This window comes from Perca fluviatilis, chromosome 3, assembly GCF_010015445.1.
Source record: "Perca fluviatilis chromosome 3, GENO_Pfluv_1.0, whole genome shotgun sequence".
Lineage (NCBI taxonomy): Eukaryota > Metazoa > Chordata > Actinopteri > Perciformes > Percidae > Perca > Perca fluviatilis.
Genome location: NC_053114.1, coordinates 37,923,276 through 37,949,772, shown reverse-complemented (window position 1 = coordinate 37,949,772; position 26,497 = coordinate 37,923,276). Strand labels below are relative to the sequence as shown.

Here is a 26,497-nt window from a genome sequence, read left to right as displayed (position 1 = left end):
CATGCATTGCTTTTCTTTTCCACATTTAACTACCCAGTGTACAGGTGCACAGGTAGGCAAACACATTTGAAACTCTACCTTCTCTACACTTTATGCAAAAGCACACATCTATCAAGGAGTTGCTCAGGATAACCAGCTTCTGCTACTGTTAGCTTCTTAGCAGCCACACCATCACAAGAGGTTCATTCTTACAATGGGCCATCTTGGTGATAGTTGAAGCACTTGGCACGGTTCCAACATTAGTTGTAGTACAGAAAAACACCAATCGCCAAATACTGTATACCTTTTTGGTCATACCACTGGGCCTTAATATCTTCCTGTAATGTGTTTCGGTTTGACGCAAGTCAGTTTTGACGCGCATACACAAACGTGAGCATGCATGCACATGCATGCAGACTGCGTGCAAGACACAGAGGTGCTGATAGAAACCCATATCTGTAGCAATGTATCACTGTAATACGCATAGCCGGCGAGCATGCATCCATCAAAGTGTCCGGCTCTGCTTTAGTGGTTTCACATTACCTGACTGTCGCAGTTGTTTAACTAATGCTTCTCAAGTGCGAGCTTCAGAGTATGATTACTTTCTCTCCTGCATCTTGCCTTCACATGTCCTCATTGCTCCGGGTTGTTTTTAATCTATCACAACACAGTGCTCTACTACAGTCAGGTGATGTTTTTTTAGTTTTAGTGTTTCAAAAGATCAACGTTGGAATCAACCTAAAAATTTTGAATCTGTTACAATCTTATGGAAGTGTAATCACATAAAATGAGACAATTCAATATTGTCCTGCACATGAGTCAGGCTATGTTAGAATCATTGCATTTATTTTTCTTATCCTTTGTTTCTTACTAGCTTTGTGAAGTAATCATTAAGTTTTTATGTTTTTTTTAAGATTATTTTTTGGGCATGTTAGGCCTTTATTCGACAGGACATCTGAAGACATGAAAGGGGAGAGAGAGGGGAGAATGACATGCAGCAAAGGGCCGCAGTTCGGAGTCGAACCCGGGCCCGCTACTTCGAGGAATAAACCTCTATATATGGGCGCCTGCTCCACTAACTGAGCTATCTGGGCACCCTATCATTATGTTTTTGACAGTGAATCTTAGTTTCAACTAATAATTAATGTTGTAATGACGCAATCAATAATCATGTCAGAATTATTCAGCCTATTTGAGCCTCAAGACCCTGACATAAAACTGTGGTTTATAGCAACATAAATGCATTATGGATTCAGTGTGATTCTGGCTTAAGCTTGATAGTGTGGTTCTAGAACTACACAGTGGGTTTCTGTAGTTCAAGAGGTCACAATATTTTTCCTGGACCAGACTATTTTGAGGGGCAGCAGTGTGATTGGTCATCTTACCAACCTGTGACCAAAAGGTCAAAAATTCAGTAAGTGGTGTGCATCTATTAGCATCCAGTGACACAAATAAACATTGAGCAAGCAAATACAGTAAGCCAAACTGACTTGTTGGTCACTCAGGAGCTGAACTAGTGTTGGGTGAAGTAACTAAGAAAAGGTTATGATGAAATACTACATACTGTACAGTTGACCTCCAATATACAGTATTTGACAGTGCGGGGGGGAGACACTTATGTGAATATGCCATTTTTAAAACTTTCAGTCATCAGATCCTAAAAAAACTGAATAATTAGTGTCCCTTTTAAGGAAGAACTCAGAGGGAAAGCCTACGTTGGCTCTAAAACATGTGAGTGCAACTTCCAGTTAAATGTAGCCCATGACTAGTTGTCAAGTCCTTTTGGTTCAAGTGATCAAATGGAAATTAATATCAGTCCAAACTCATCATGCTGTATTGACTGAGACTGTATCAGACACATTCAGCTGCACCGTGTGTTGTCAGGAATAAAGCAGCTTGCACAAAGAGCTTACCCGCTCGCTCACACCTGCTGCTTTGTACTCTGGCTTTCTCATTTCATCTTATTCACTCTATTGTGTTATGTTTTTCATCACACCCACTGTACCGATCTAACAGTGCAAACTGAACACACCAAGCATCCTTATCCTAGCTGTCATTTACATTTGTATTTTAGGCATGTGGCTGCCACTTCAACAGTATTCAGAGTGACTGACGACAAGTGTGGCTAGCCTTTCAAGAAATATTCAATCTGAGGCTGCAACTGTGGTATAATGACTTCATTTAATATGAGCCAGAGAACAGACAATGTCCCTCACAGAGAGCACAGATTGTTTTAGTTTTTAAAGGGCACGCTGTTTTTTTTTTTTTTCTGGCTGATTAGACCTCTGCGTAGTTGGGGGAAACTATGCTGGAAAAACACAACAGACCAATACGATTAAGGAAGGTGAAAGTTGTCCCAGCTGTGCATTGTGGAATATGTTTTATTAACTCAGTTCACGTATTTATTATATCTGTTAAGGGTTCACAGAGAGACTGAAGACCGTCCCAACAGCCATGGGACAAAGGGCAGTCAGTTACCTTGGACTGTAGGGATGAGTCCAAAATCATGTGGGAGGAGCTATCGACTGTAAATGATCAAAATAAAGTTATTTCTCTAAACAGACTAAAATAGACAAGAAAGCTGAAACACATTTTCTTTGTACATACTGCGATTTTTCCTCTCATTCCTGAAGATGATACTAAGGTGTTATGTAGGTTCTATGGCATTTGTTGAGTTTTTTTTTTTGTAGCTAACTGCACAGAATAAACACATTGAGAACAGACGATGAGTCGTGTCCTTTGCGATGTTGAAGAAAAGCAACCTTCTTGCTGTGAGGCTGTGGTGTTGTCTGAACCAAAATGTCATAACATTGTCAAATAGAACTTGCAAGCCACTTAATTATTTCCACAGTGCCTTGTTACCTCAGTTTTTGACTCCGTCGCTGTGTGTTGTAACATGTATGTCACACGTACCTCAGTCAGTTCAGCTCCTCGTACTAAACTTGAGTTACACCACTGTGATTAATGTTGATTCCTTTCTGCCTTATGTGATGTAGGCACCATGGTCGACTGGTTCAGAGTGCGTAGCCAAGTACAACTTCCAGACTGCCAACGAACAGGACCTGCCTTTCTGTAAAGGAGATGTACTGACCATCATCGGAGCCACCCGGGTAAGTAGGCAGATGGCTCGGAATATGTTGGAAATGTTGCACATTGTACTAAATTAACGCTCAAAGCTGCTATCCTGGCCAAATGGTCATTATTCAAAGAATGAGCCAAGAGTTAATTCTTCAAAAGGTTTTAATGTACTTCTTCATGAGGTTGTACAGTAAGGCCGATATTATATACATGTAGAAAGCATCGGTTTCCCCAGTTAGTGATCATGAACTGAATACTGGAAATTTGCAATCGCAATATTAAAATAAAAAGTGTCTACAGGACTGTCATACAAGCAGTACCATTCTCAACCCACTTAATATGAATTAATTAAGTTAAGTTAATGGCACCTCCAGAAGGCTAAAAGGAGTATGTTGCACTTCACTAAAAGGCCTTATTTATGACATTAGGCCTTTTAGGGAAGTGCAACTTACACCATTTTATTGTATTCTATTTATTGATGTGTAATATGTATGTTAGATAAATAGTGCTGTAGATGTCTGGTTCAATGTTTGTGTTGTGGATTATGTGTCAATATGCCTTGTACTGTACAACAAATTGCCTCTCAGGGACATTAAAGTTTTCTAATGGTGTTTTTCCATTACATGGTACCTGCTCGACTCGACTCGCCTCGACTCAACTCGACGCACTGTGCGTCCGTTTTCCATTGCAGATTTTAGTACCGCCTCAGCGTGGCTGGTCGTCATAGCGACTGCCGTGGCCGTGGGCGTGGCTTGGTAGCGGTGCATTTCCCCCGTCCCGACTCATTTCCTGGTTCTTCGTCTCTGTAAACAACATGAAATCAAAGAGATAGTTAACTTTTACTGCTCCAGATTTCCCACCATGGTCAGAAAGAACAGAGGAGACACTTTATTTCTCTCACTATATGACTCTAGAGTCACTACTCGCTCCGAAGATAATCGCCGTCACTCTCTCACTGATCCCTCGCTCACACACACATGCACACACCAGCGCACAAGTATAAACATCAGGCCACTTGTATATAGCATATGCTACAGAGAAAGCTGGAGGCAGCAAAAAACCACCGCTGGCTAAACTATTTAAAAAACGCTGCCCCGTCAATGCAGCGATCCGTGACGATTCTTTCCGACCAATCTGTAGTCTGCAGGTTTCACGTCACCTTTTCGGCTCGCCTCAGCTCGCTTGGAACCTCGACTGAGGTGGTACTAAAAAAAGTACCTGTTAGCAGGTACCAGGTACTTTTTTTCGTAATGGAAAACCAAAAAAGGCGAGTAGAGTCGAGGCGAGGAGAGCAGGTACCATGTAATGGAAAAGCGCCATAAGTCTACTTGCTTTCCCACAACCCACCTCAGCACAGCTAAAGTTCCCTCTACTGTTCTTTATATTCCACTTTTGTTATGTCTCAGAAAGCAACTTATATTAATGATTCCAAGGTAAAAGTCACTTTTCAATCATTTATTTTTATTTTTCAATGAAAATGATACGAAAATTATCATTCCCTTCAATATCGTTAATCATATCGCAGTCGCAATATCAGTCAAAAATCTTCGCAATTAGATATTTTCCTAATATCATGCAGCCCTAATGTCGACAAGGCAAAAAAAAAAGAGCTACAGGATGCAGAAAACCTGAGATCCCAGTGAACATAATTCCATCAAATAGCTTTGTAGCCCCCGTCAGTGGGTTTCCTTTTGCCTAGAGGCTCTCTCTGGCTCCTGCTTCAGATAAACAGCAGCCATCACTGCTGGCAACAACCTATGCCCACAAATACCTTATTGAAACAGTGGTGTTAAAGTGGATCCTCACCTACTGAATGACTTGGTAGCTTACCTCAGTCATTAGCACCAGTATTAAGGTTGTGTTGTCGTGTGTTTGGCTGTTTCAGGATCCTAACTGGTACAGAGCGAGAAACACAGTGGGCAGAGAGGGCACCATCCCGGCTAACTATGTCCAGAAAAGGGAAGGAGTCAAGTCGGGAGGGAAGCTCAGTCTTATGCCGTAAGTGTGTGTGTGTGTGTGTGTGTGTGTGTGTGTGTGTGTGTGTGTGTGTGTGTGTGTGTGTGTGTGTGTGTGTGTGTGTGTGTGTGTGTGTGTGTGTGTGTGTGTGTGTGTGTGTGTGTGTGTGTGTGTGTGTGTGTGTGTGTGTGTGTGTGTGTGTGTGTGTTTTCTTGGATGTCTCATGTATTTATTCATTTAGAAACATACTGTACATACATACACACACACTCAAGCATTATGTTTGAAATATAAATAGTACACTGTTATTGTGTTCACATTAGTGCTATCAGTTGATGCGTTATTACGCGTTATTTTTTTATCGCAAGATTAACCTTCTTTTTGGCCTAGCAAACTTTGTCGTTTTTTTCACATGCGGTTGCAACAACTACTAACGTTAGAACAACTACAACACCACACCGGATCTAGCTAGACCGGAAACAAAACAGGCACGCCGCACACACTTGTTTGGGCTTGCGAGCCGGCCAAAGAGCAGTAGGCTAACGTTACGTTTTGAGTGGATGGCGAGCGCGAGACGCCGAAATGGACGCCAATAAGATTCTGAATGGTTCCATTGACAAGACCAAAGTGATCTGTGTGTTTTGTCGTTGTGAACTGAGCTATCATCGCAGCACGTCCAGTCTGAAATACCACTTGATGGCCAAGCACACAGCTGATGCCAATTCTCCACCCCCTCGTCAAAGCCAGGCGACAAAAGCACAAAGCAAGCCGATCAACTTTTCCATGTTGATAAGAGCATTAAAATGAGATAAAAATAATGGGACAAAAAGAAATCAAGGGACATTTAGAATAGATAACAATGTGCTTTTTTTAACTATGACATTAATGCGATTAATCACGATAAAATATTTTAATTGTTTGACAGCACTTGTTCACATTAAAAATGGTTTGCCATTTTGTTTAGATAACTGTAGAATGTTAACAGTATTTTGAAAAGAACGTTCTATGAAAACAATGAAACGTAATGCCAAAGAAAATACGACGACATGCAGCAGTAATCAAAATAAAAATGTTAGGTATAGTTTTGAGTTTTGTACAGCTTTGCCACATGTGCTCTCTTTCCTTCATTTTTTTTTTTTAAGTGTGAACAAGTTGTCATACCCCCGGTCACTTCTGTTCCCTGCAGCGAGGGAAAATGTAGTGTTGATTTCAAAAGTCAGGCAAAGCATCAAAAGATGGAAATTCCCTCTTTTGCAGTCTTTTGGTTTGCACTGTGTCTGACTACCACAGAGGCCAGGACCAGCTGTGCACTACATTTGAATCAGGCTCTTTGAAATGACAGCTATTTGAAGAAGAGGAAGACACAATGCGAGGCATATGCAAATGAAGCGAGACAGGAAAGCCGAGAGCATACAGGCTACCGCAGTATCGTCACATACAGTAACTATCAGATGTTGTCATCTGAGGGCTGACAAAGCTTTTGTGTACAGCCTTCAAATGATAATAAAGAAGTATTCAAACTTCACAGATTAGTAAAAGGAGTTTTTAATTTCGGTGTTTCAGAGATGTGAGAAAATGTCACATTATAACAAGGGGATAGTCACCATCACCATAATTTCTATAAATTAATATAGCAGCATTTGTAAAGTCAGACCCAATCTTTAAACGTTTCTAGTGTTGTGCTTTTACAGAAAAGTCTGTTTAGTTGATGTGGTGTTGTTTTTGATCGGCCCTCTTGTTTTCCTAAAAGACACATTCGTCTTGAGAATATTTGGGGCTGTCTTGTGTGACTAAGATGACCCATCCTTGCATTATAATCCCATGATGAAGTCCATAAACCCTAAAGGGAGTGTGCTCCCTGCAAAAACAGAGATCAGTCCTAAGCATGTTAGTCTTTAGTCCAACCGTGCTTATAGAGTTGATGGTATGCCACTGTAACATCCTGTTGGCACTGCAGGAAACCATTTAAATAGACTTTTGACCCTCTTTGTCTCACTTCATCAACTGCTGCTGAAAGTGTTAACCTCTCCTTTTACCACCACTCATACTACATGTCGGCACCATTTTGAACATGATCATAGGGTCACCCAGCTCTGGCATGTTGCGGTGTGTGTGTGTGGTCTGAAGAGGCCCAGCAGTGACTTTTAAATTAGCCTTGTGCAGCTATGCGGGCTTTGCAAACACACAACAATAGCATGAATTGCTAAACTCCAATGCTAGCTCCTACTTTGCTGTAGCTCTGGTTCTTTTTTTTTTTTACTTTGATTGATCATGTTATTATTCCTGTAAGTAATCCACTTTCGGGCCGTTTCCAAACTCTCGTCACGGTATGTTTATCTCATAAATGGGTTTCCTTGTTGAGGAAGAGCACAAAAGATAGTAACCGTTGATCGCCGACATCAGTCAACTCATTTTCATTTTCACTCCTTTTACTTTGATTTCACTTAATGGAATGAAGAGACACCCAAACATTTTGCATGGTTACTCTTGCTGCCCTCATGTCCCTACTGCTGCCCTTGACATCGCTGCATAGTTAAGTGTTTTTTTTTCCAAAACGCTCAAGTCATCAGAAGCCATCCTTCTGGAGCCCACATGGACTTGTTGATTTAGATGTGAATCACTAACAGATGTCTCAGGGAAGACCTCTCCCGCTCTTCTGGGTTACATAAGGGTTCAGCTGTGGTCCTCTGTCCTGATTGATATTCAGCAGTAGATACAGTCCTCGCCTCACTCTCATCTAACAGCTTGTTCTCTCTGCTGCCACCATGTGGCCGCCACTTATAACAACACCTACCCTAAAGAAAGCTGGTGTGTTCATCCCTGCTGCCCTACTTCCTCCTTCCCTGTTGTCCCCACCAAGTTGATTACCACATTTTTATGTCTTTAAAAAATCACTATGACGTTATGGATGAAAACTGCAGTTTATTGCTGCGGACAGAAGAGCTAGTGTGTGTCCACCAAAGGGCTATGTGTGTCTCTGGGCCGTCCCCACTCGGCGCCTGCTCTCGGATTAGTGGGAGTTAAGGAGCTCCTGTCCATCGGAGAAGCTGCCTGCACTGATCTAATCAACTCAACCCGTATTAAGCTGCTTTGCCACAAGGGCCTCTGCTGTCTTAGTAGGAGGAGGGAGTGACTGAGGCAGCCACGGGAAAGCAAGCTAAATCAATTATAGCCGTTGATTACCACCTCTTCACCAGCCAAGATGGATAGAGAGACCCTGTAGGCTGCTACTGTTTGCAGCTAATATGACCTTTCACACAAGGAGTGACATAAATCGATGGGATACGGTGCACTGTTGTGTGGTTGAGGTTTTGTAGGACCCCAGGTGTATATAGGCAGAAGATAAGTGATATCCAAATCCTTACAATTCTGTCATAGTCTCAACTGTATTGTATTGGGAAATCTAAGCTATTTTACACTAGGGCTGGGCAATATATTGATATATATCGATATCGTGATGTTAGAGTAGATAACGTCTTAGATTTTGGATACCGTAATATGAAAATAAGTGTTGTCTTTTCCCGGTTTTAAATGCTGAATTACAGTAAGGTGATGTACATTTCTGAACTTATCAGACTGTTCTAGCTGTTCTATTGTTTGCATTTAACCACAACGTCATTATATCTCATTGTGAAGATATTTGATTAAAGCACATAAATAAGAGGCTGAGATGTTAAGGACTCTAGACAACTGCAAGCAGACCATCAGAACCCCCCCGATACTATAATGATCATGTAAACAGGGAGATGGATAACCAGGTTTCTCTGTGTTCCATTTACACACCCTATTCTGAATATAATCCAAACCAGGATAAGGCTCAAAACCAGGATACTCTTATGCAGCTGCTTAATCCATCCATTTGTAGCCTATAGATCTATCCACCAGGCCATATGATGAGGGTGAAGCAGGGGCATAGAGCCAGCAAAGCAAGAGCTTTATTTGTTCTCCGAGCACGTTAAAGCCAGCACAACTCTGAACAGCTTTTTCATCCCTGCCTGAGTTTAAAAAAAAGTAATTCATAGTCAGTCCATCTCTTGGTCTCCCAGACCTCAGCCAGGAGTGGGTGACTTACTTCTGTCCTACCCACCACCTCGTCTGACCACTCATTGCATTTTCCTGTTATTGACTCTTACCTTAGGCTTTGTGTGTGTGTGTGTGTGTGTGTGCTGCGTGCGCGTGAGATGTTTCCTGTTGTTTGGCTTCATGTACTTTCTCACTACTGACTCCTGGAGTCGAGACGACCCCACCCCTGCTCCTCCCGAGCCCAACTGACTGCAAGTGCTGCTGCTGGCGGCTTCCCATTACCGCCAAACATATATATCGTGGGCCGCGATACATGGAAGTGGATCCTTCGGTCGGTTTGAAGTTGCAAACGAGCAAAGCAGGCGTAGTGAAAAATGACGTGTGTGTGATCTGTTGTAGGAAGGAACTGTAGAAGGTCTGATGTTGTTAGTACTGACATAGAGCAGATGAGGATTTCAGTTGTTTTCCACATGTGGTATCTCTGTACATGGATCAGACTCGTCTTTTAATAGACAACAATTGTTACATTACATACAACGTGTGTGTGTGTGTGACAACAATTGTTACACCAATGTGTCTGTCTGTCTGTCTGTCTGTCTGGCTGTCTGGGCATGCAAACATTACATGTCAGTTTTAGAATCTCAAACAATCCCCTGACCAGTTTTTCTCTTTCTTTCCTAACTTTCTTTGTCCCTGTCATATTTTGATGTCTGATTCACTGTCTCCTCCTTAACTCTTTCTCCTTTCACTTTTTCTACCTCTTCATTTCTTGTTCTCCTTCATACTGTCTCTCCATTGTCGTCGTCGTCCCCCCCCCCCCCCCCCGTAGATGGTTTCATGGGAAGATAACTCGGGAGCAGGCCGAGCGGCTCCTCTACCCTCCGGAGACGGGCTTGTTCCTGGTGAGGGAGAGCACCAACTATCCCGGCGATTACACCCTGTGCGTCAGCTGCGACGGCAAGGTGGAGCACTACCGCATCATCTACCACAATGGCAAGCTCACCATTGACGAGGAGGAGTACTTTGAGAACCTCATGCAGCTGGTTGAGGTGAGGGACAGCAGAGAACATTGCTGCCATTTCCTATTTTTTTCTTTTTTTTCTTTCATCACATAATACCCTTTATACCTTTAATTCACTTGGCTTTCTGTCTGGCAGATGAAAAAGATAATTGGCCTCTTATTGCCAGTGCCAATAGGTTGGTTTGTCTTTAAACGTACGAATAGTGAGGACTGAAAGTCCCAAAGTGTTCTGCTGAAACACTGCGCGTGTAAAGAGAGTTGTTTGTAAGGAAATGAAACCGTTGACCACTGACATTCAAAAACAGCTCTGCCAAATACTGCATCCTCCTCATAACTTAGTCCCTGGAGACTTCTGAGTCAAAGGTGTTTGGTGTTTTAAGCCCCCAATGTCGTCTTCCAGGCAGCGCTGCCTGGAAGGCACTAGGATTAGGCAGTGGGTAGGGTTAGGTGCCTTGAAGTCGCCGGTCGCAGCGCTGCCTTGAAGTCTATGTTGGGGGCTTAAAACACCATCGAGCTGAGTCAAGTTTTACCAGCACATATTTTGGACAGTTTTGGCTCCACAGTGTGAATTTCATAAATGTAAGGAACACTAACCTGCACCAACTTTGCATTGTTTCTCACTTTGTTTCAGGTAGTGTTTATGTTGTCAAAATTAACTCTTGGATCACTTCTCGTAAAGAATCTCACATAACCCCTGCAGCCCTCCAAAGGATTGAGATGCATATTCCGAATGCACTGTATACATCAAGAACGCCTCTAAAACCTGAATAATACCAGCATATCCCACGTCTTAATCGGAAAATGCTATATTCGGGAAAAGTCCTTATTCGGAATATATATGCTGTTTTCATGACCCGTATCAAATTCGGAATATTGTCACATTCAGAATAATAGTGGAATATTTGTGTGCATGTGAACATATTCAATGTTGGTTTTGGCATTTTTTGCAGGATTTATTGACACTAAATATGAAAATAGACTTACACTTAAAGAACTGTGTTCCACATGTGTACAGTAGATCAGTGTTTCTCAAATGGGGGTGCGTGTACCCCTAGGGTGTCAATCAGACAGTGTAGTGAAGCAATTAAGGTCTGTTTTATAACTCCATATCTGCCAATTTCTGTATATATGTATGATCATTATGAGATTTGGAATCCATCTTACAACTTTATGTCAGTATTTAGTAGAGGTGGGAATCACCAGAGGCCTCACGATGCGACATCATCACGATACTTGCCTGATATTGCGATTTTAAACATATTGCAATCTTCTGCGATATATTGTAATTTATTACCTTTTTTCCAACTTCAAATTTTTCCCCAATTTCAAATGATGTCCCCAAAAGGAAACTTTGTCATCTATCTGTTTTATCTAAAAAGATACTTTTCTGTTTGTTCATCTCACTTCAATTTCATTGCTGCAAAATGGGATTGTCAAGCAGACAACCTGACCAACACATATATAATAATAGATCGATACTTGGCGTCTGTGCCACGGAAAATATCGCAGTATTATTTTTTTTTTCCCACCCCTAGTTTAGTGAAATTTGATTGATCAATCATGATTACATAACTCTGTGAACCCAAGACCCACACACATGCTCATTCAGTGTCCCCATGGATTTTCCCTAAAAATCTGACTCAAGTACATGTTCTCATTCTTCGAAAAGCTGTCTGATCCTCTCCCTCCCTGCCTGTTATCTGAAAGCCGGTTCAATAAAAGGACATAGTGTGGAGAGGGGAAGACAGGAGGCAAGATGGCAGAGGGAAGGATAGAGAAAGAGAGAGGTCTTTCCTCCTTCTCGGATAAAGAGAAGAGCTGGATTGGCAGCTATCACACTTTTAATTGGACCTCATCTCTTTGCCTCGCGGGGCGTTGGAAGTGGACGACAGGAATGTGCCAGCTGGCACTGGGAACATCTACATCCCCGGTGCATTCTTGTTATCAGCCACCCACAATCTTATCTATCGCTCTATCCTTCTCTCACTCTCTTGTTCACACCCTCCAGGCTTGGTTCTGCCTCCACTTCCTTTCTCCACCTCCCTCCCTCCTTCTCTCTCTGTCTCTCTGTGTTTCCTCTTGTATACCTGGCATATTGCTTTCTTTCCTCCTCCCTTTGTTTTCCATCTCAAACTCTTCATCTGCCCTCCATACATTTCTCTCTCTCAATCTCACTATGTCTTTATCCTCTCCACTGTCTGCATTCCCCTGGGTCTTCTCTTTCTCTCTATAATAGGCTATGAGAGGATGCCTAACATTCTTGTGTGTTTATCCGGCTTGCTAACTGTTCCCCTCCTCTGCCTGCCAGCCTCTTATTGGCCTGGCACAGCAGGCTACACACACACACACACACACACACACACACACACACACACACACACACACACACACACACACACACACACATACATATCATATACACACATACAGGTATACTTTCACAACCAGGCCTCCTTTCAATCGCCCCATCCACAGATGAGTGATACTGCTGAAGTGAAACAAAGATGGCTCCATGTGTTATTGACAAAGGCCCGTTTTGTGTTTTTACTCTGTGATTACACCCTTCTGCGTTAATTACATATGGGGAGATCTTGATTTATCCAGCACCATTGTGCACTAAAAATACATTTCCATGCAATAAAAGACTGAATTTAAGTAATTGTAATGTGTTAAACAAACTGAGTTTTTCAAGATATCGAAATCACTCCACATATCCTCACATATGTTACAGCTACTTAACTGAAGAAAATCCAAATGTGTGTAATTGTGTAAACATGTATGTATAGAGGGTGGATGTGGCTGTATATGTGAGCGTCCATGCTGAATAATGGAGGGGAGTGGACCCCCTCCTTCACCATGCTGCCCCCTGGCGGTTGCCACAGTAACTTACACTCCTTGGTCAATTTGCCATGCTGCAGTCGTATAACATTGTTTTGGTTGTCCGTGGGGTAGCTCCTCCTTTTGCTTTATTAAGTTAGTGGTCACACAGAGGTTTGATGACCCATGTTTGTTAGCAAGACACCGATTCACCGTTTGTCTTACACATTTGAATTTCACCCAAATGGGACATCTGCGTTGATAACGCCAGTGTCTAACCTAAATGTCCTAATATTGAGCGGATATTGACGAGTTGTTTGGTTGGCTGTGTGTCTAGGGGTCAAAGATCGGATGCATTGACCTCTCTCACACCCACACACGCCTCCTCCTTCTACTCCTGCTGCTGCTGCTGCTGGTTCCCACAATAACCTTGACAGCTCCCAGCAGGGGAGCTTCTTTAGAGCCGTCTTCAGATGCCTGAGTTTATTCTATTCATGAATACAAATGTTATTCGTTTTCCTTTTTATTTTTAAATGTGTCCATCAAACCCTTATTCTCATTAGAGGAGCGCGGTGCTTAAATAAGCGGTGCTTCCACAGTGGCAACTCTGGCGCCTCAGTTTGTTGATGCCGTCATTTCTTCAACAACACATCCTCGCCTCCTCCGATGGTGGAATATACCTCCTGTTCCAGTCAGAGCAGTAGAAGCAGCCCCGAAACTTCAGTCAAACAACTCATCTCATACCCTCTTCCCTTACACATGCTCATATACTGTATGTCCATTCTACTTTATTGCCTCTTATGTTATTTTCTTCTTTTGTATGGAAATGAGGCAGGGATTCCCTCAAGACAACCATCTTCCTCTTTAACATTGATGCAAAGCATTGGTGAAGGCAAACACCACTGTTATCCCATACATATTAAATTGACGGAACCCCCCCCTCCCCCGCATATCAACTCTTAGCCGGAATCTTCTTTTCATCGCCGCCTTCATGTTCTGCTGTAGAGCATATTGCTGGAAACATCAGCCTCACTTTTGTTTTGCATATCAAAAGCTTGTACACCAATTTATCAATCAGATTTCATCTTTGAAAATCAGTCCTTGATCATACAACTATGTCTAAGATGGGAGAGTGAGAATGAACTATTACAGTACACACTGCCGACTGTTAAACCTTAGATTTTTGAAAAGTCTGAATGAAAAATAGCAGCCTGGATTTTTTTATTGTAATTTCTAACACTTGCATAATGACGTTTGTCTTTACATTTTGAAAATGCATTTAATTCTCTCTGACTCTGTCCCCAGCATTACACCAAAGATGCCGATGGCCTTTGCACCCGGCTGATTAAACCCAAGTTGATGGAGGGAACAGTGGCAGCACAGGACGAGTTCTCCAGGAGTAAGGACACACTGAGCTCATTACGCTGCTCTACAGGGACACTGGCACCAATGCACACGGGGACATTATTGTGTTTATATACGGTCACGTTAACCTCACAAGCATACAGTCTATGGCACATGCATAGTGTGCAGACAAAGCCAGCATCTCCTACAAGAACCCGCTATCCTCCTCGTCCTAATAGCATTAATCAACGGAGGGTAATTAATCTCTGTGTGTCTGGGGACGACTGCTTGGCTTCAGCACTTCCCGAGGTCAATCGGAGTCTTCCTCCACCTCTGTCTCTCTTCATTCCTCTTCATGTACCCATCTGACCCGGCTCAAGGCTGATTTATGCTTTTGCGTTAAATCGACCCCATGGGTGCGTACGTACAGTGCCTTGCGAAAGTATTCGGCCCCCTTGAACTTTTCGACCTTTTGCCACATTTCAGGCCTCAAACATAAAGATATAAAACTGTAATTTTTTGTGAAGAATCAACAACAAGTGGGACACAATCATGAAGTGGAACGAAATTTATCGGATATTTCAAACCTTTTAAACAAATAAAAAACTGAAATATTGGGCGTGCAAAATTATTCAGCCCCCTTAAGTTAATACTTTGTAGCGCCACCTTTTGCTGCGATACAGCTGTAAGTCGCTGGGGTATGTCTCTATCAGTTTTGCACATCGGAGACTGACATTTTTGCCCATTCCTCCTTGCAAAACAGCTCGAGCTCAGTGAGGTTGGATGGAGAGCGTTTGTGAACAGCAGTTTTCAGTTCTTTCCACAGATTCTCGATTGGATTTAGGTCTGGACTTTGACTTGGTCATTCTAACACCTGGATATGTTTATTTGTGAACCATTCCATTGTAGATTTTGCTTTATGTTTTGGATCATTGTCTTGTTGGAAGACAAATCTCCGTCCCAGTCTCAGGTCTTTTGCAGCCTCCATCAGGTTTTCTTCCAGAATGGTCCTGTATTTGGCTCCATCCATCTTCCCATCAATTTTAACCATCTTCCCTGTCCCTGCTGAAGAAAAGCAGGCCCAAACCATGATGCTGCCACCACCATGTTTGACAGTGGGGATGGTGTGTTCAGGGTGATGAGCTGTGTTGCTTTTACGCCAAACATAACGTTTTGCATTGTTGCCAAAAAGTTCGATTTTGGTTTCATCTGACCACAGCACCTTCTTCCACGTTTGGTGTGTCTCCCAGGTGGCTTTTGGCAAACTTTAAACGACACTTTTTATGGAAATCTTTAAGAAATGGCTTTCTTCTTGCCACTCTTCCATAAAGGCCAGATTTGTGCAGTATACGACTGATTGTTGTCCTATGGACAGAGTCTCCCACCTCAGCTGTAGATCTCTGCAGTTCATCCAGAGTGATCATGGGCCTCTTGGCTGCATCTCTGATCAGTCTTCTCATTGTATGAGCTGAAAGTTTAGAGGGACGGCCGGGTCTTCGTAGATTTGTAGTGGTCTGATACTCCTTCCATTTCAATATTATCGCTTGCACAGTGCTCCTTGGGATGTTTAAAGCTTGGGAAATCTTTTTGTATCCAAATCCGGCTTTACACTTCTCCACAACAGTATCTCGGACCTGCCTGGTGTGTTCCTTGTTCTTCATGATGCTCTCTGCGCTTTACACGGACCTCTGAGACTATCACAGAGCAGGTGCATTTATACGGAGACTTGATTACACACAGCTGGATTCTATTTATCATCATTAGTCATTTAGGTCAACATTGGATCATTCAGAGATCCTCACTGAACTTCTGGGAGAGTTTGCTGCACTGAAAGTAAAGGGGCTGAATAATTTTGCACGCCCACTTTTTCAGTTTTTTATTTGTTAAAAAAGTTTGAAATAGCCAATGAATTTTGTTCCACTTCATAATTGGGACCCACTTGTTGTTGATTCTTCACAAAAAATTACAGTTTTATATCTTTATGTTTGAGGCCTGAAATGTGGCAAAAGGTCGAAACGTTCAAGGGGGCCGAATACTTTCGCAAGGCACTGTAGGTACGTGGAGTAGAGCTGTAACAAGGCCCGAGCCCGACAAGTACATTTTGATTGACCGCTTTTTTAAAAGCCCAAACCCGTTTACAGCCCAACATTATTCAAATGTGCGCACGAACACAGCTCTTTTGCCTTTCATCAAGAATGAGTCATTTATAAAAACTCATGCTTTCTTTGCCGGTGCAACCAAAACGTAATCGCCAGAGGCTAGCCTCCGTTTCACCTCCTCAGCATCCATTTTTGCGCTAATCGAAACGCATCACCTGACCGCTCATTTACCGCGCAACCTGGAGCCTGAGCCCGTGTAAAGATACCGACCATACGCCGGACCCTACGCGGCCTACGTAGCCTCACGTGCACCTCAAAAATGTAACTAAACGTAGTGGCGACGCACGTCCCTCGGCTATGACCTGGTAGCGTTGCATTCCCCCCTACTCATTTCTGGGTTCTCCTTCTCCATAAACAACATGAAATCAAGGAGAGGGGGAACTTTTCTGTCCACAGCTTTCCGGCTATGGTCACAAAGCACAGGGGAGACACTTTGTTTCTCCCACTACGCCTCTAGAGTCGGTGCTCGTGCCGAAGCTAATCACGGTCACTCTCTCACTTGTTCTACCACACACTCCCCACGCACACACACACTTGCCGGCCCTTCTATTCTCTTAAAGAGATCGACGCACACACCAACGCACAAGTATAAACATTAGGCCACTTACGTAGGCTGCGTTGAAAGCTCTGCATGGAGCCTCCGCACGACCATAAAACAGCCTTCACTCTTACACCAGAGAACTGGAAAATGCTAAATGTTTGAATAAATCAAAAAATGTTCTTACTAATAACCGATAAATCATTTAGAAAAAAAGAACTCTTATTCTGACCAGAAGATGCACGTGAAACTCAATAATGAAAATGTAATGTTTTCTAAATAGTAAAGTAGTTCTGGTTCTTGGATGTAAACATTTTACAAAATTGTATAAATGTGCTGTGGTGATAAAAAATACAATGCTTTTCCCTGAGTGTTTTACATTTATGTTAGTGGACCTATAGCATGATTGAAGTGGAAGACATACTTTATTACTCCTGCAAGGGGGGGGATTTACTCTGTTGTTAGTTATTACACATATTACACACAGGCCTGAAATACGCACACATGCCCAGGACCTATACATGCACTAATGGAGAGATGTCCGAGTTGCCTGTGAAGTCTGCTAAGTGTTATCTGTCCTCTCTTGGCAGGTGGCTGGGCCTTGAGCAGAAAAGAGCTGAAACTCCTTCAGACCATTGGCAAAGGGGAGTTTGGAGGTGAGGGATTGATTTCACAAGGATCTCTGCATCATTTAATTTCAAACATCAGAGCCATAATAACTTGAGACTAAGTTCGCCTAAAACTTGGCCCTGCCTTTGTCCATGTCAGATGTGATGGTAGGAGACTACAGAGGGACCAAGGTAGCGGTCAAGTGCATCAAAAATGACGCCACAGCGCAGGCTTTCATCGCGGAGGCCTCTGTCATGACGTAAGATCCTCAAACTATTGCTTGTTGTGTGTGTGTATACGCACACAGGCACACCTTTTTCTCTTTTAAATAAAAAGTTGCTTTCTATCACAGGTTACTTTTTCATTATTTATTTTTGGATGTGGACAGGCATGAGATGCCTTTATGTTTCCAGCACACTAACACTTGATTTGTTTTTCTGCTTCTGTTATGCTTTGTACAGGCAACTGAGGCACAACAACCTGGTGCAGTTGCTGGGGGTAATTGTGGAGGAGAGGGGCAGTCTCTACATTGTCACAGAGTACATGGCAAAGGTTTGTCACAAGCCTTAACATGTTAAAAAAACCAACATGTATTATTATATTATAACAGTATTGGAAATACCGATACGCACATATTTAAATAAAATTAAACTTTCTATTTGGTTTGTTTAATCCGCAAAACAAACCGCATAAAACATGTTAATTACTGAGAGGTCAGATATACTGGAAGGCTAGCGGTTTCCCCCCCGTTTACAGTCTTTATGCTAAGCTAACTGACTGCTGTCAGTAGCTTTAAATTTACCGTACAGATATGAGAGTAGTAGCAACCTTGTCGTCTAACTTTCAGCCAGTGTATTTCACCCAAAAATGTGCAACTCTTCCTTTTAATGTGATATGTGGAACCTAAAGTAGACATTACTATTTAAGTTAATAACAATAACCTAAAAAGCAAATGAATAACAATGATTCATGTAACTACCAAAAGACTTGACAAGACACTCCTATCCAGTTTTTAGCAACCTCAAAGTCTGAATTTGTAAATTGACATGCTTTAAAACATATTTGTTCCCATGTAGCTCAGTTGAGGATACACCAACACTTTGTTTTTGACTGGAACCATCCATGCTTAAAATGTCCTCCTCCTCTGAACACAGGGCAGCCTAGTGGACTACCTGCGCTCCCGAGGACGGACCGTGCTCGGTGGAGACTGCTTACTCAAGTTCTCTCTGTGAGTCCTCTTCATCTCTGTTCAAGTACATTTGTAGAAAAGGCAAATGTTTGATCAGCCCAGCTCAAGGTCTAGAGCTCAACTTGCTGCTCTTTAACTGTCAGGTTTTGAATAGAGTTTCAGAAGAACAGTGTCACGCTCTTGACTGGGAACATAAAAGAGCCCTTTGTTTACACAAGCCACCATCATGCAGGGTGTCTGCCTTGATTAACGGCTGCTTTATCTGCAAGTCAAGTGCCTTAAAGTATTAATTTACTCAACAGTCATTTAGCTGATGTAACCAGCACAACTTAAAATGAGTGCAACCATTATCAGTAGGCAGAAATGCAAGCATCCAAGTATTTTATGATCGAATGAACTTGTTAGAGATGTGCAATGGGATTAGATTTTAACTGCGTGGACTTTAAAGGTCCAGTGTGTAACGCGTTTAGTTGTTCATTATCAAAATCTGTGTTGCCCGTTCACAAACTTGTCCTTTTTCATAAATATTTACCACCACCATCAATTCCAAGTATTCCTTTTGGCTTGAAATTTTACATTTGCACGAACTGGGGTAGACGCTCCATATTCATGCGCCATCTTGAAATACGTTAACCAGTAAGGGACATACTGCTCCGCCTTTCGCGTTTTCCCTGTCACATGATAAACTCACAGGTGCTGCTAATGCTGCTAATGGGTATCGTAGCGCCCCGGCAAGTTTGAAGAAGGAAACATGGAGGACCACACGTATTCAAAATCCAAATTTCAGGAACAGGAGTCTTCTTCTTCTTCTTCGCCGAGAAAAAGAAAAAGGATATTGAAAAGAGCAAGAGGCCGGCGTTACCAGAAAAAAAGAGTGAAGGCTACCGTAGCTGTAATACGTACTTTGAACTGCGTGGCGCGAGAGAGTTGATTGCGATATATGATCTCAACGCTAGATGGGAGAAATTCCTACACATTGGACCTTTTAAGCAAGTAAAGGAGGAAGATGTTCAGATATTTCCAGTATTTTTTCTCTTTTTGCATTAATTACATTTGCACTGCAGTTGTCGTTCATCATTTGGCAGGTATTCTTTTTAAAAAAGTTTTTTTATTAAGGAGTAGATGCACACATGTGCGTTGTTATTCTCTCAGTCATCATCTCTCCTGTCTGCCTGTATCACCCAGTGATGTGTGCGAGGCCATGGAGTACCTGGAGGCCAACAACTTTGTCCACAGAGACCTGGCAGCTCGTAACGTGCTGGTGTCTGACGACAACATCGCCAAGGTCAGCGACTTCGGCCTCACCAAGGAGGCCTCCTCCATACAGGACACTGCCAAGCTGCCCGTCAAATGGACCTCCCCCGAAGCACTAAGAGAGAAGGTGAGAGATGACGAGGGGTCGGACGGCTAGCAGACCTGAGCTAATGTGCTGTTGCTTTTCAGCTGCTTCACCTACATTTAATTTGAGTGCCAGCGTAAGTAAGTTGTTGGACCACTCTTAAGCAGGGATGATAACTTTATTTTATTTATTTATTTGATGCCAAAGTTGACACTGCTCTGACATCACATTTAGCAAGAAGCAGACAATCTGTACACGACCCGTACAACAGGTCTGGATTACTTGTGAATTTCCTTTTTATATCTAAGAGAAAAATCTAAGTACGAAATGGGCGGATGCAACAAATTCTCTTAAATCATTCCTACGTGTCAATTAAGACCAAATGTGTTCGTCCAGGAGGTTCTTGCATGAGGCCCAATGTGTTTATAGAAAAGCTTTAACAGCTTTTATCTAATGTTTTTGCTCCCGTGTTGTTTACCAGTTCAGGTGGATTGGAATCCCATTCAGGACTTGGTTTGATAGCAGCAGTTGGACCAAGAGGCAGCCTGCTGCTCCTTATTTTCCACTTAGCTTTCAAATCTGCATGTGCACATGCTCTTTGGAGCCTGCATGCTGATTCAACTCACTGAACACATTTGGTGTTACTTTTGTGTTTGTCGTACTATTCATGTTTCCTTACTGAAATACTCCTGAAATAGTAATAACAAACCAAGACTCACTCCCTGAATGCCTTATTTAATGTTTGAATTTGGGTTCCTTTTTATTTTCCGACAGAGGTTTTCCACCAAGTCAGATGTCTGGAGTTATGGAATCCTACTTTGGGAGATCTACTCCTTTGGGCGCGTGCCTTACCCTAGAATTGTAAGTACCTGAACACCAGACTTCTGTGGCTCCCCGAGGTCTGAGGTGTACCAGCAGGTGGCAGGCTTCATCGCTGGGGACCAGTGTTTTTTTTTTTTTGTACAGAATTAGTGAGATGTCTTGTACCTTCAGTGCTGACCTCAACATAATTAGATTTGTGCCATGAGACTGCTGGAGCAGGTGATGAAAATGTGTACTGTATTATGAATGTAATTACTCCTGCATGCTTCGCCAGTAGTGACATTTACATATTTAGTTATTTGTTGTTGTGAGAAATAACCGTTTGCCGGGATGTCGTGGTGGCAGTCGAGTCCCATTGTCAGTCGCATAAGCTGAATATCAATCATCCACGTCAACATTGCTCTGTCTCTTGTCTCTCAGCCGTTGAAAGAGGTGGTGCCCCGGGTAGAGAAGGGATACAAGATGGACGCCCCGGACGGCTGCCCGCCCGTGGTGTACGACCTGATGAAGCAGTGCTGGACCCTGGACTCCGTTGTGCGGCCCTCCTTCCGCATGCTGAGGGAGAAGCTGCAGCATATCAGAGCCAAGGAGCTCTACCTGTGAAGAGGAGGCCCAGGGAGGGGGGCAAGACACAGCCCAGCACAGCTGTAAAGTGGGAGGAGGAGGAGGAGAAGGAGAAGAAGAAGAAGAGGGACCACAACATCTTCCTCCTGCCTGCCTAGCCTGTTGGCCTGTGAGACTGCCATACTGTGCCCCCCTCCCCCAGCCGCCCTCTGCTTCCATACAAGGACAGGTTTTCCTGTTTGTGTTGTATAGCTTTTGCCGGACACTTTCCTCTTCTCTTGATGGACCACTGCTCTTTCCTCCTTCTATACCTGCCACTGCTCACTCGCTCTCTCGCTGTCTCTCTCTCTCTCTCTCTCTCTCTGTCTCTCTATCTCCTTCTCTCTCTCTGTCTCTCTCCTCTCTTGGTCCAAGTTTCTCCTCTTCCTACTTATAAGATTGTTTTTCTTATTTTTTCATCCCCTCCTCCTCTCCTGAACATGACATTAACTGGAGGGGAGGCTGGCCTTTTCCTCCACGTTTGTCAGGTGCTCTTTCTTCTTCTTCTTCTTCTTCTTCTTCCCCCTCCCCCTCCATCATTCCCGGATCTCTGTATCACCTTGTGGCTCTGCATGAATTCAGCCCAGCTCTCCGTCATTCCATCCTTCCTTCCCTCCCCTCGGTATGGTGTCAGGTGTGGGGCCTTCGCTCTGTGCTAAAGTGCCTCCAGTCTTCAGAGCTCCAGACTTCCCTCCAGCACATCTTTCAACTGGACTGTTATAGTTTGATTTTTTTTTTTTTTTTACTTTTTTAAGAAATCTTTTTTATTGATTTTTTTTTTTCAGGGAGGTTATCAAACCGTTTTTTTTTGTTTGTTTTTTTTTCTAGTGCCGTCTCTTCCACCTCCACCATCACCCCATCAGACTGGGATTTTTTTTTTCACGTGTCCATGAAGAGAGTGTGAACAGGAAGAGAGAGGATTTGGGGGCCAGTATCATGTTCGTCCTCAAACCAATACAGTCGAAGAAGTGGATGGGGGAGGGGGGCAGGACAATAACAGGAGTCGGGGGAGAGACATGGTTGATTCATCATACGTGGGCTTGTTTTTATATCAAAATATATTTAAAGGATTAAAAAAAAAAAAAAAAAAAAAAAAAGAACAAGGAAAAAACTGACTTTGGCAGAGAATAAAAAAGGAGGACTTTCAGAAGCCGGGTGTCTCTTGGCGTTAGAATGTTGGGTGTCTCTGTGAACGCTGGGGTCGGGGTGGTGCATGCTGTGTGAGAGGCCTTGGGTTCAACTGTCAGTGCTTTCAATGTTCATTGTTTTATTATGCTATCATGATTATGAATAAATCATTCCATCTGAACGGTGTGGGAACACCTGCATCATTGTGTGTGTGTGTGTGTGTGTGTGTGTGTGTGTGTGTGTGTGTGTGTGTGTGTGTGTGTGTGTGTGTGTGTGTGTGTGTGTGTGTGTGTGTGTGTGTGTGTGTGTGTGTGTGTGTGTGTGTGTGTGTGTTAAGGCATGGATACCCGACTCGAGGCCGGCCGGTACCCGCCGGGCCGGGTTCAGACAGATATTTAGAAATTATGGTCGGGCTCGGTCACATCAGCGCGATGAGGCAACAGCTGATTAACGTGCGCTTGTTGCCCCGTGTGCGCTGATGCACTCATCTGTTGACATTTCCGAATGCCTTCCTACAGTTGCTTAACAAAAGCGGGCTTTCCACACAAACAAACGTAGCTTACATGTGTCATTAGTATGAGGAAAAAAATTAGATTTTAACTGTGACACAAATTTCTTAATACCTGTCGGGCTCGGGCCGGGTTCGGTCACGGCTCTGTCGGACGCGGGCCGGCCTCAGACAGAAAAATTCGGCCCGATCCGGACTCTAGTGTGTGTGTGTGTGTGTGTGTGTGTGTGTGTGTGTGTGTGTGTGTGTGTTCCGAATGCACAGTGCCCTAGAGTTTAAAGTGCCCATATTATGAAGAAATCACTTTTTCTGGGATTTGGGGTGTTATTTTGTTTTGAGTGAGATACGCGTTTCTATCGTAATTCCTGTTCTTCAGTCTAAAAACCACAAAAAAAAAAAAAAAAAAAAAAAAAAAAAAAAAAAAAAAAAAAAAACCAGTCTAGGAGTAAAAAAACATTTTTTTACCAATAAATAAATATTTTTTTTTTTTCTTAATAAAAAAAAAAAAAAAAAAAAAAAAAAAAGTTAGTCTTTTTTTCAAAAAAAAAAAAAAAAAAAAAAACAAAAAAAAAATATTTTTTAAAAAAAAAAAAAAAAAAAAAAAATATTTATATTTCTTTTTTTTTTTTTTTTTTTTTTTTTTTTTTAAAGATTTTTTTAGAAAAGGGGATGTTACAGAAGTTGAGGTCTCACTCTGTAGCTAAAACGGAGACCTGACACAGGGTGAAAAGAGGAGCTGCAGCAATGTGCAGTACAACAAAAATATGGTGTTTTTTTTATTTTATTTTTTTATTTTTATTAAACCATGTAAACAAGGTGGAGGTTGGGGGTGTGGCCTTGACCAAGCATGATGTGTCTCTCTCATGGGTGGGCCAAATTCTCTGGGCGGGCAAAGCAGAGAAAGAGGAGGTAACCTTGCTCCTTATGACCTCATAAGGAGAAGATTCTAGAACCGCTCATCTGAGCTTTCATTTTCTCAAAGGCAGAGCAGGATACCCAGGGCTCGGTTTACACCTATCGCCATTTCTAGCCACTGGGGGACCAAAGGCAGGCTGGGGGAACGCATATTAATGTTAAAAATCCTCATAAAGTGACATTTTCATGCCATGGGACCTTTAAGACCATAAGCCAACAGCTCAAACTACAACGTGCTTTGTAGTCTGTAATAGACCAGAGATATTTAAGATTAGGAAGTATCACTTACTTGGAATAGATTTATCTGGTTTATAGCTACCTTTTATGAGGGATTTGAGATGCCTTACAGGATGGAAAATCTGTCATTACACTTATTTTCTCAACAGGTTTTCTCTTATTTATAAAACGCTGACTCGTTTTTAGCGTCCCTGTCCCCTTGAATCACATCAAACAACCTGAAAAGAGAAAACGAACTACTCAGCAGCACTTCATGAACAACCTGTGAAGAGGATCACAAGACAAAGTCACTGTGAACTGATGCTCTAAAGAAGTGTGTCTCGCCTGTCTCAAAGCCCAATCTGTTTACAGATGTACACCTAAAAATAAATCCTCCTATGATGATCTTTTGATAGCAGAAGTGCCATGAACAGGTGGTGAAGTGTCAGCAGAGCGTTATACAGTAGGTGTGAAGGAGTGTTGGTGTTATGTCAGCTGAGCAGTTCACAGTGGATAACATGATGCTGGATTCAACTGTCTGTGCCGCCTCTGCTCTTTGGAGGGTGTCCACTCGCCCCCAGTGTAACTTGCAGGGTGGGATGAGACCGGAAATCTTTTAGTCTCACTGATATTGTGTTGTGCTTCCACTTTAACTCATTCAAATGTAATTTGTCATTTTTTACTTTGCCTAAACCGTGCATCTTCTGCTGCTGCAGCAAACAAGTGTTCGTGGACGGGAATTCATATGATTCCTAGGAATTTTAATGACCGTTACAGGGCGGTAACAATGGGCTGGTTACATAAGCAAGGCAGTTTGTGCTCATGGCCAAGACTGTGCTGCTGTCAGGACCTATCACGCCAGTTCCAGTTTGCCATCCTGCTACGGCCGCACGAGACGGGCCTGCCGCAGAGGTCCCTTCCCTTCCCCCTCCACGCTCAGCTTGTCTCCTCGGCTCACTGGCAAAAAGTACAGCTCATTAGCCGATTGGGGGAACATTTTTGGATGTCGCCTGGCTGCCAGAAATCGCCACCGGGTGGCATAGTACAGAGTTCCCAAGGGAGCTAAAAAGGAGCAACACAGAGCTTCAATCCTGGATTGAATTGCATTTGTGAAGGAGTTACTCAAGATGTCAGGCATTCGATTTTGGAGATGTGCACGTTCTAGTAGAGGGGTCAAAGGTCAGGCCAGCTGCATCATTTATTGTTCAAGGACGCTCTGTCAAAGCTGGACAGACACAATCTTATCATTCTCTCTCGCCTCCAGACCATCTGACACCACACCCTTCATATATTGCATCCATAGAACAGTAAACCCTTGTAATTTTATATAATATGTTGAATTATAATGATACATTTTAAAATGTAAAGCCCAACTAGAGCTATCACTGATGAGAGCTTGTGGTGACAGGAGTGAGAGTTAACACACAGCTCTCACGTCTGGACGCCTTGGTCTTTCGTTCACACTTAAGTAATCCTGACAACCGCACAGCTCCGCGCTCTTAGTAGGCAAAAGCAGGAGGGTTGATGTCTTAATCAGCTTTTGATAAGTTATGGATCTGTGCAACTGACGGCAGCCAGGCAGCACACTTGGCAGCAAAAAATTAGCTCCTGAATTAATCTGATTACGCCAACACAATGTTGTTGTGTCCGAGGAAGATGCTGAGGGCTGCACATGTTTTTGTGGAGTTGACATGTGCATTGTCGTCCTGCGTGTGAAGACGGACCTGACAGATTTACATGTATGACAGAATGAGGGTGAGCTAGGAGGGTGTCAGGTCATGTATTTTTTTTTTTTTTTTTTCTGTTTTTTGCTTTCAGCCAGCCTTGGCTTCATGTGCTGTTGCTGGGTTACATGATGGCAGATTTCTTGAAGCCACATGACTCACCAGAAAGGCAGTCTCGGGCCCGGATCACACAGCATTAACAGTTAATTCACCGTCGTACTGTAGCTTTTGCAGCACAACCCTGTTTTATATTTGCACAGATGAACCACTTCCATCTGGAAACTAACCAGTAAAACCAGTCAGTTACACTGGAGCAAGGGCACCTCCGTATTGTTTTTGTAGTTTTGTATTTAATTGTTTATTTAAATAGGGACAGTGCATATTAATGGACATCAGTACAAATACACAGTGTAAATATGCTAGAGTTAGCGCCATAGCTAGTTTTCTATATGTCCCCAGGCAGATAAAACATAAAAACAGTAACAAGCATGCAACACCCTCCATAATTTGAGAGGCAAGACAAACCCTA

At 42.8% G+C, this 26,497-nt stretch overlaps 1 protein-coding gene across 3 annotated transcripts in view; it reads left to right on the top strand.

The window, feature by feature from the left end:
• Positions 1-22,786, top strand: part of LOC120555724 (tyrosine-protein kinase CSK) — a 57,338-nt gene extending 34,552 nt beyond the window's left edge. For all 3 annotated transcript variants that reach the window (XM_039794722.1, XM_039794724.1, XM_039794723.1), the window contains exons 3-13: positions 2,976-3,089; positions 4,943-5,055; positions 9,866-10,085; positions 14,180-14,273; positions 17,506-17,571; positions 17,684-17,783; positions 17,986-18,076; positions 18,679-18,752; positions 19,899-20,094; positions 20,827-20,913; positions 21,295-22,786. In XM_039794722.1, coding sequence (XP_039650656.1) covers positions 2,976-3,089; positions 4,943-5,055; positions 9,866-10,085; positions 14,180-14,273; positions 17,506-17,571; positions 17,684-17,783; positions 17,986-18,076; positions 18,679-18,752; positions 19,899-20,094; positions 20,827-20,913; positions 21,295-21,477 — 1,338 coding nt within the window. In that variant the 3' untranslated portion in view covers positions 21,478-22,786. The remainder of the gene's footprint in view (positions 1-2,975; positions 3,090-4,942; positions 5,056-9,865; positions 10,086-14,179; positions 14,274-17,505; positions 17,572-17,683; positions 17,784-17,985; positions 18,077-18,678; positions 18,753-19,898; positions 20,095-20,826; positions 20,914-21,294) is intronic.
• Positions 22,787-26,497: the final 3,711 nt, after the last annotated feature.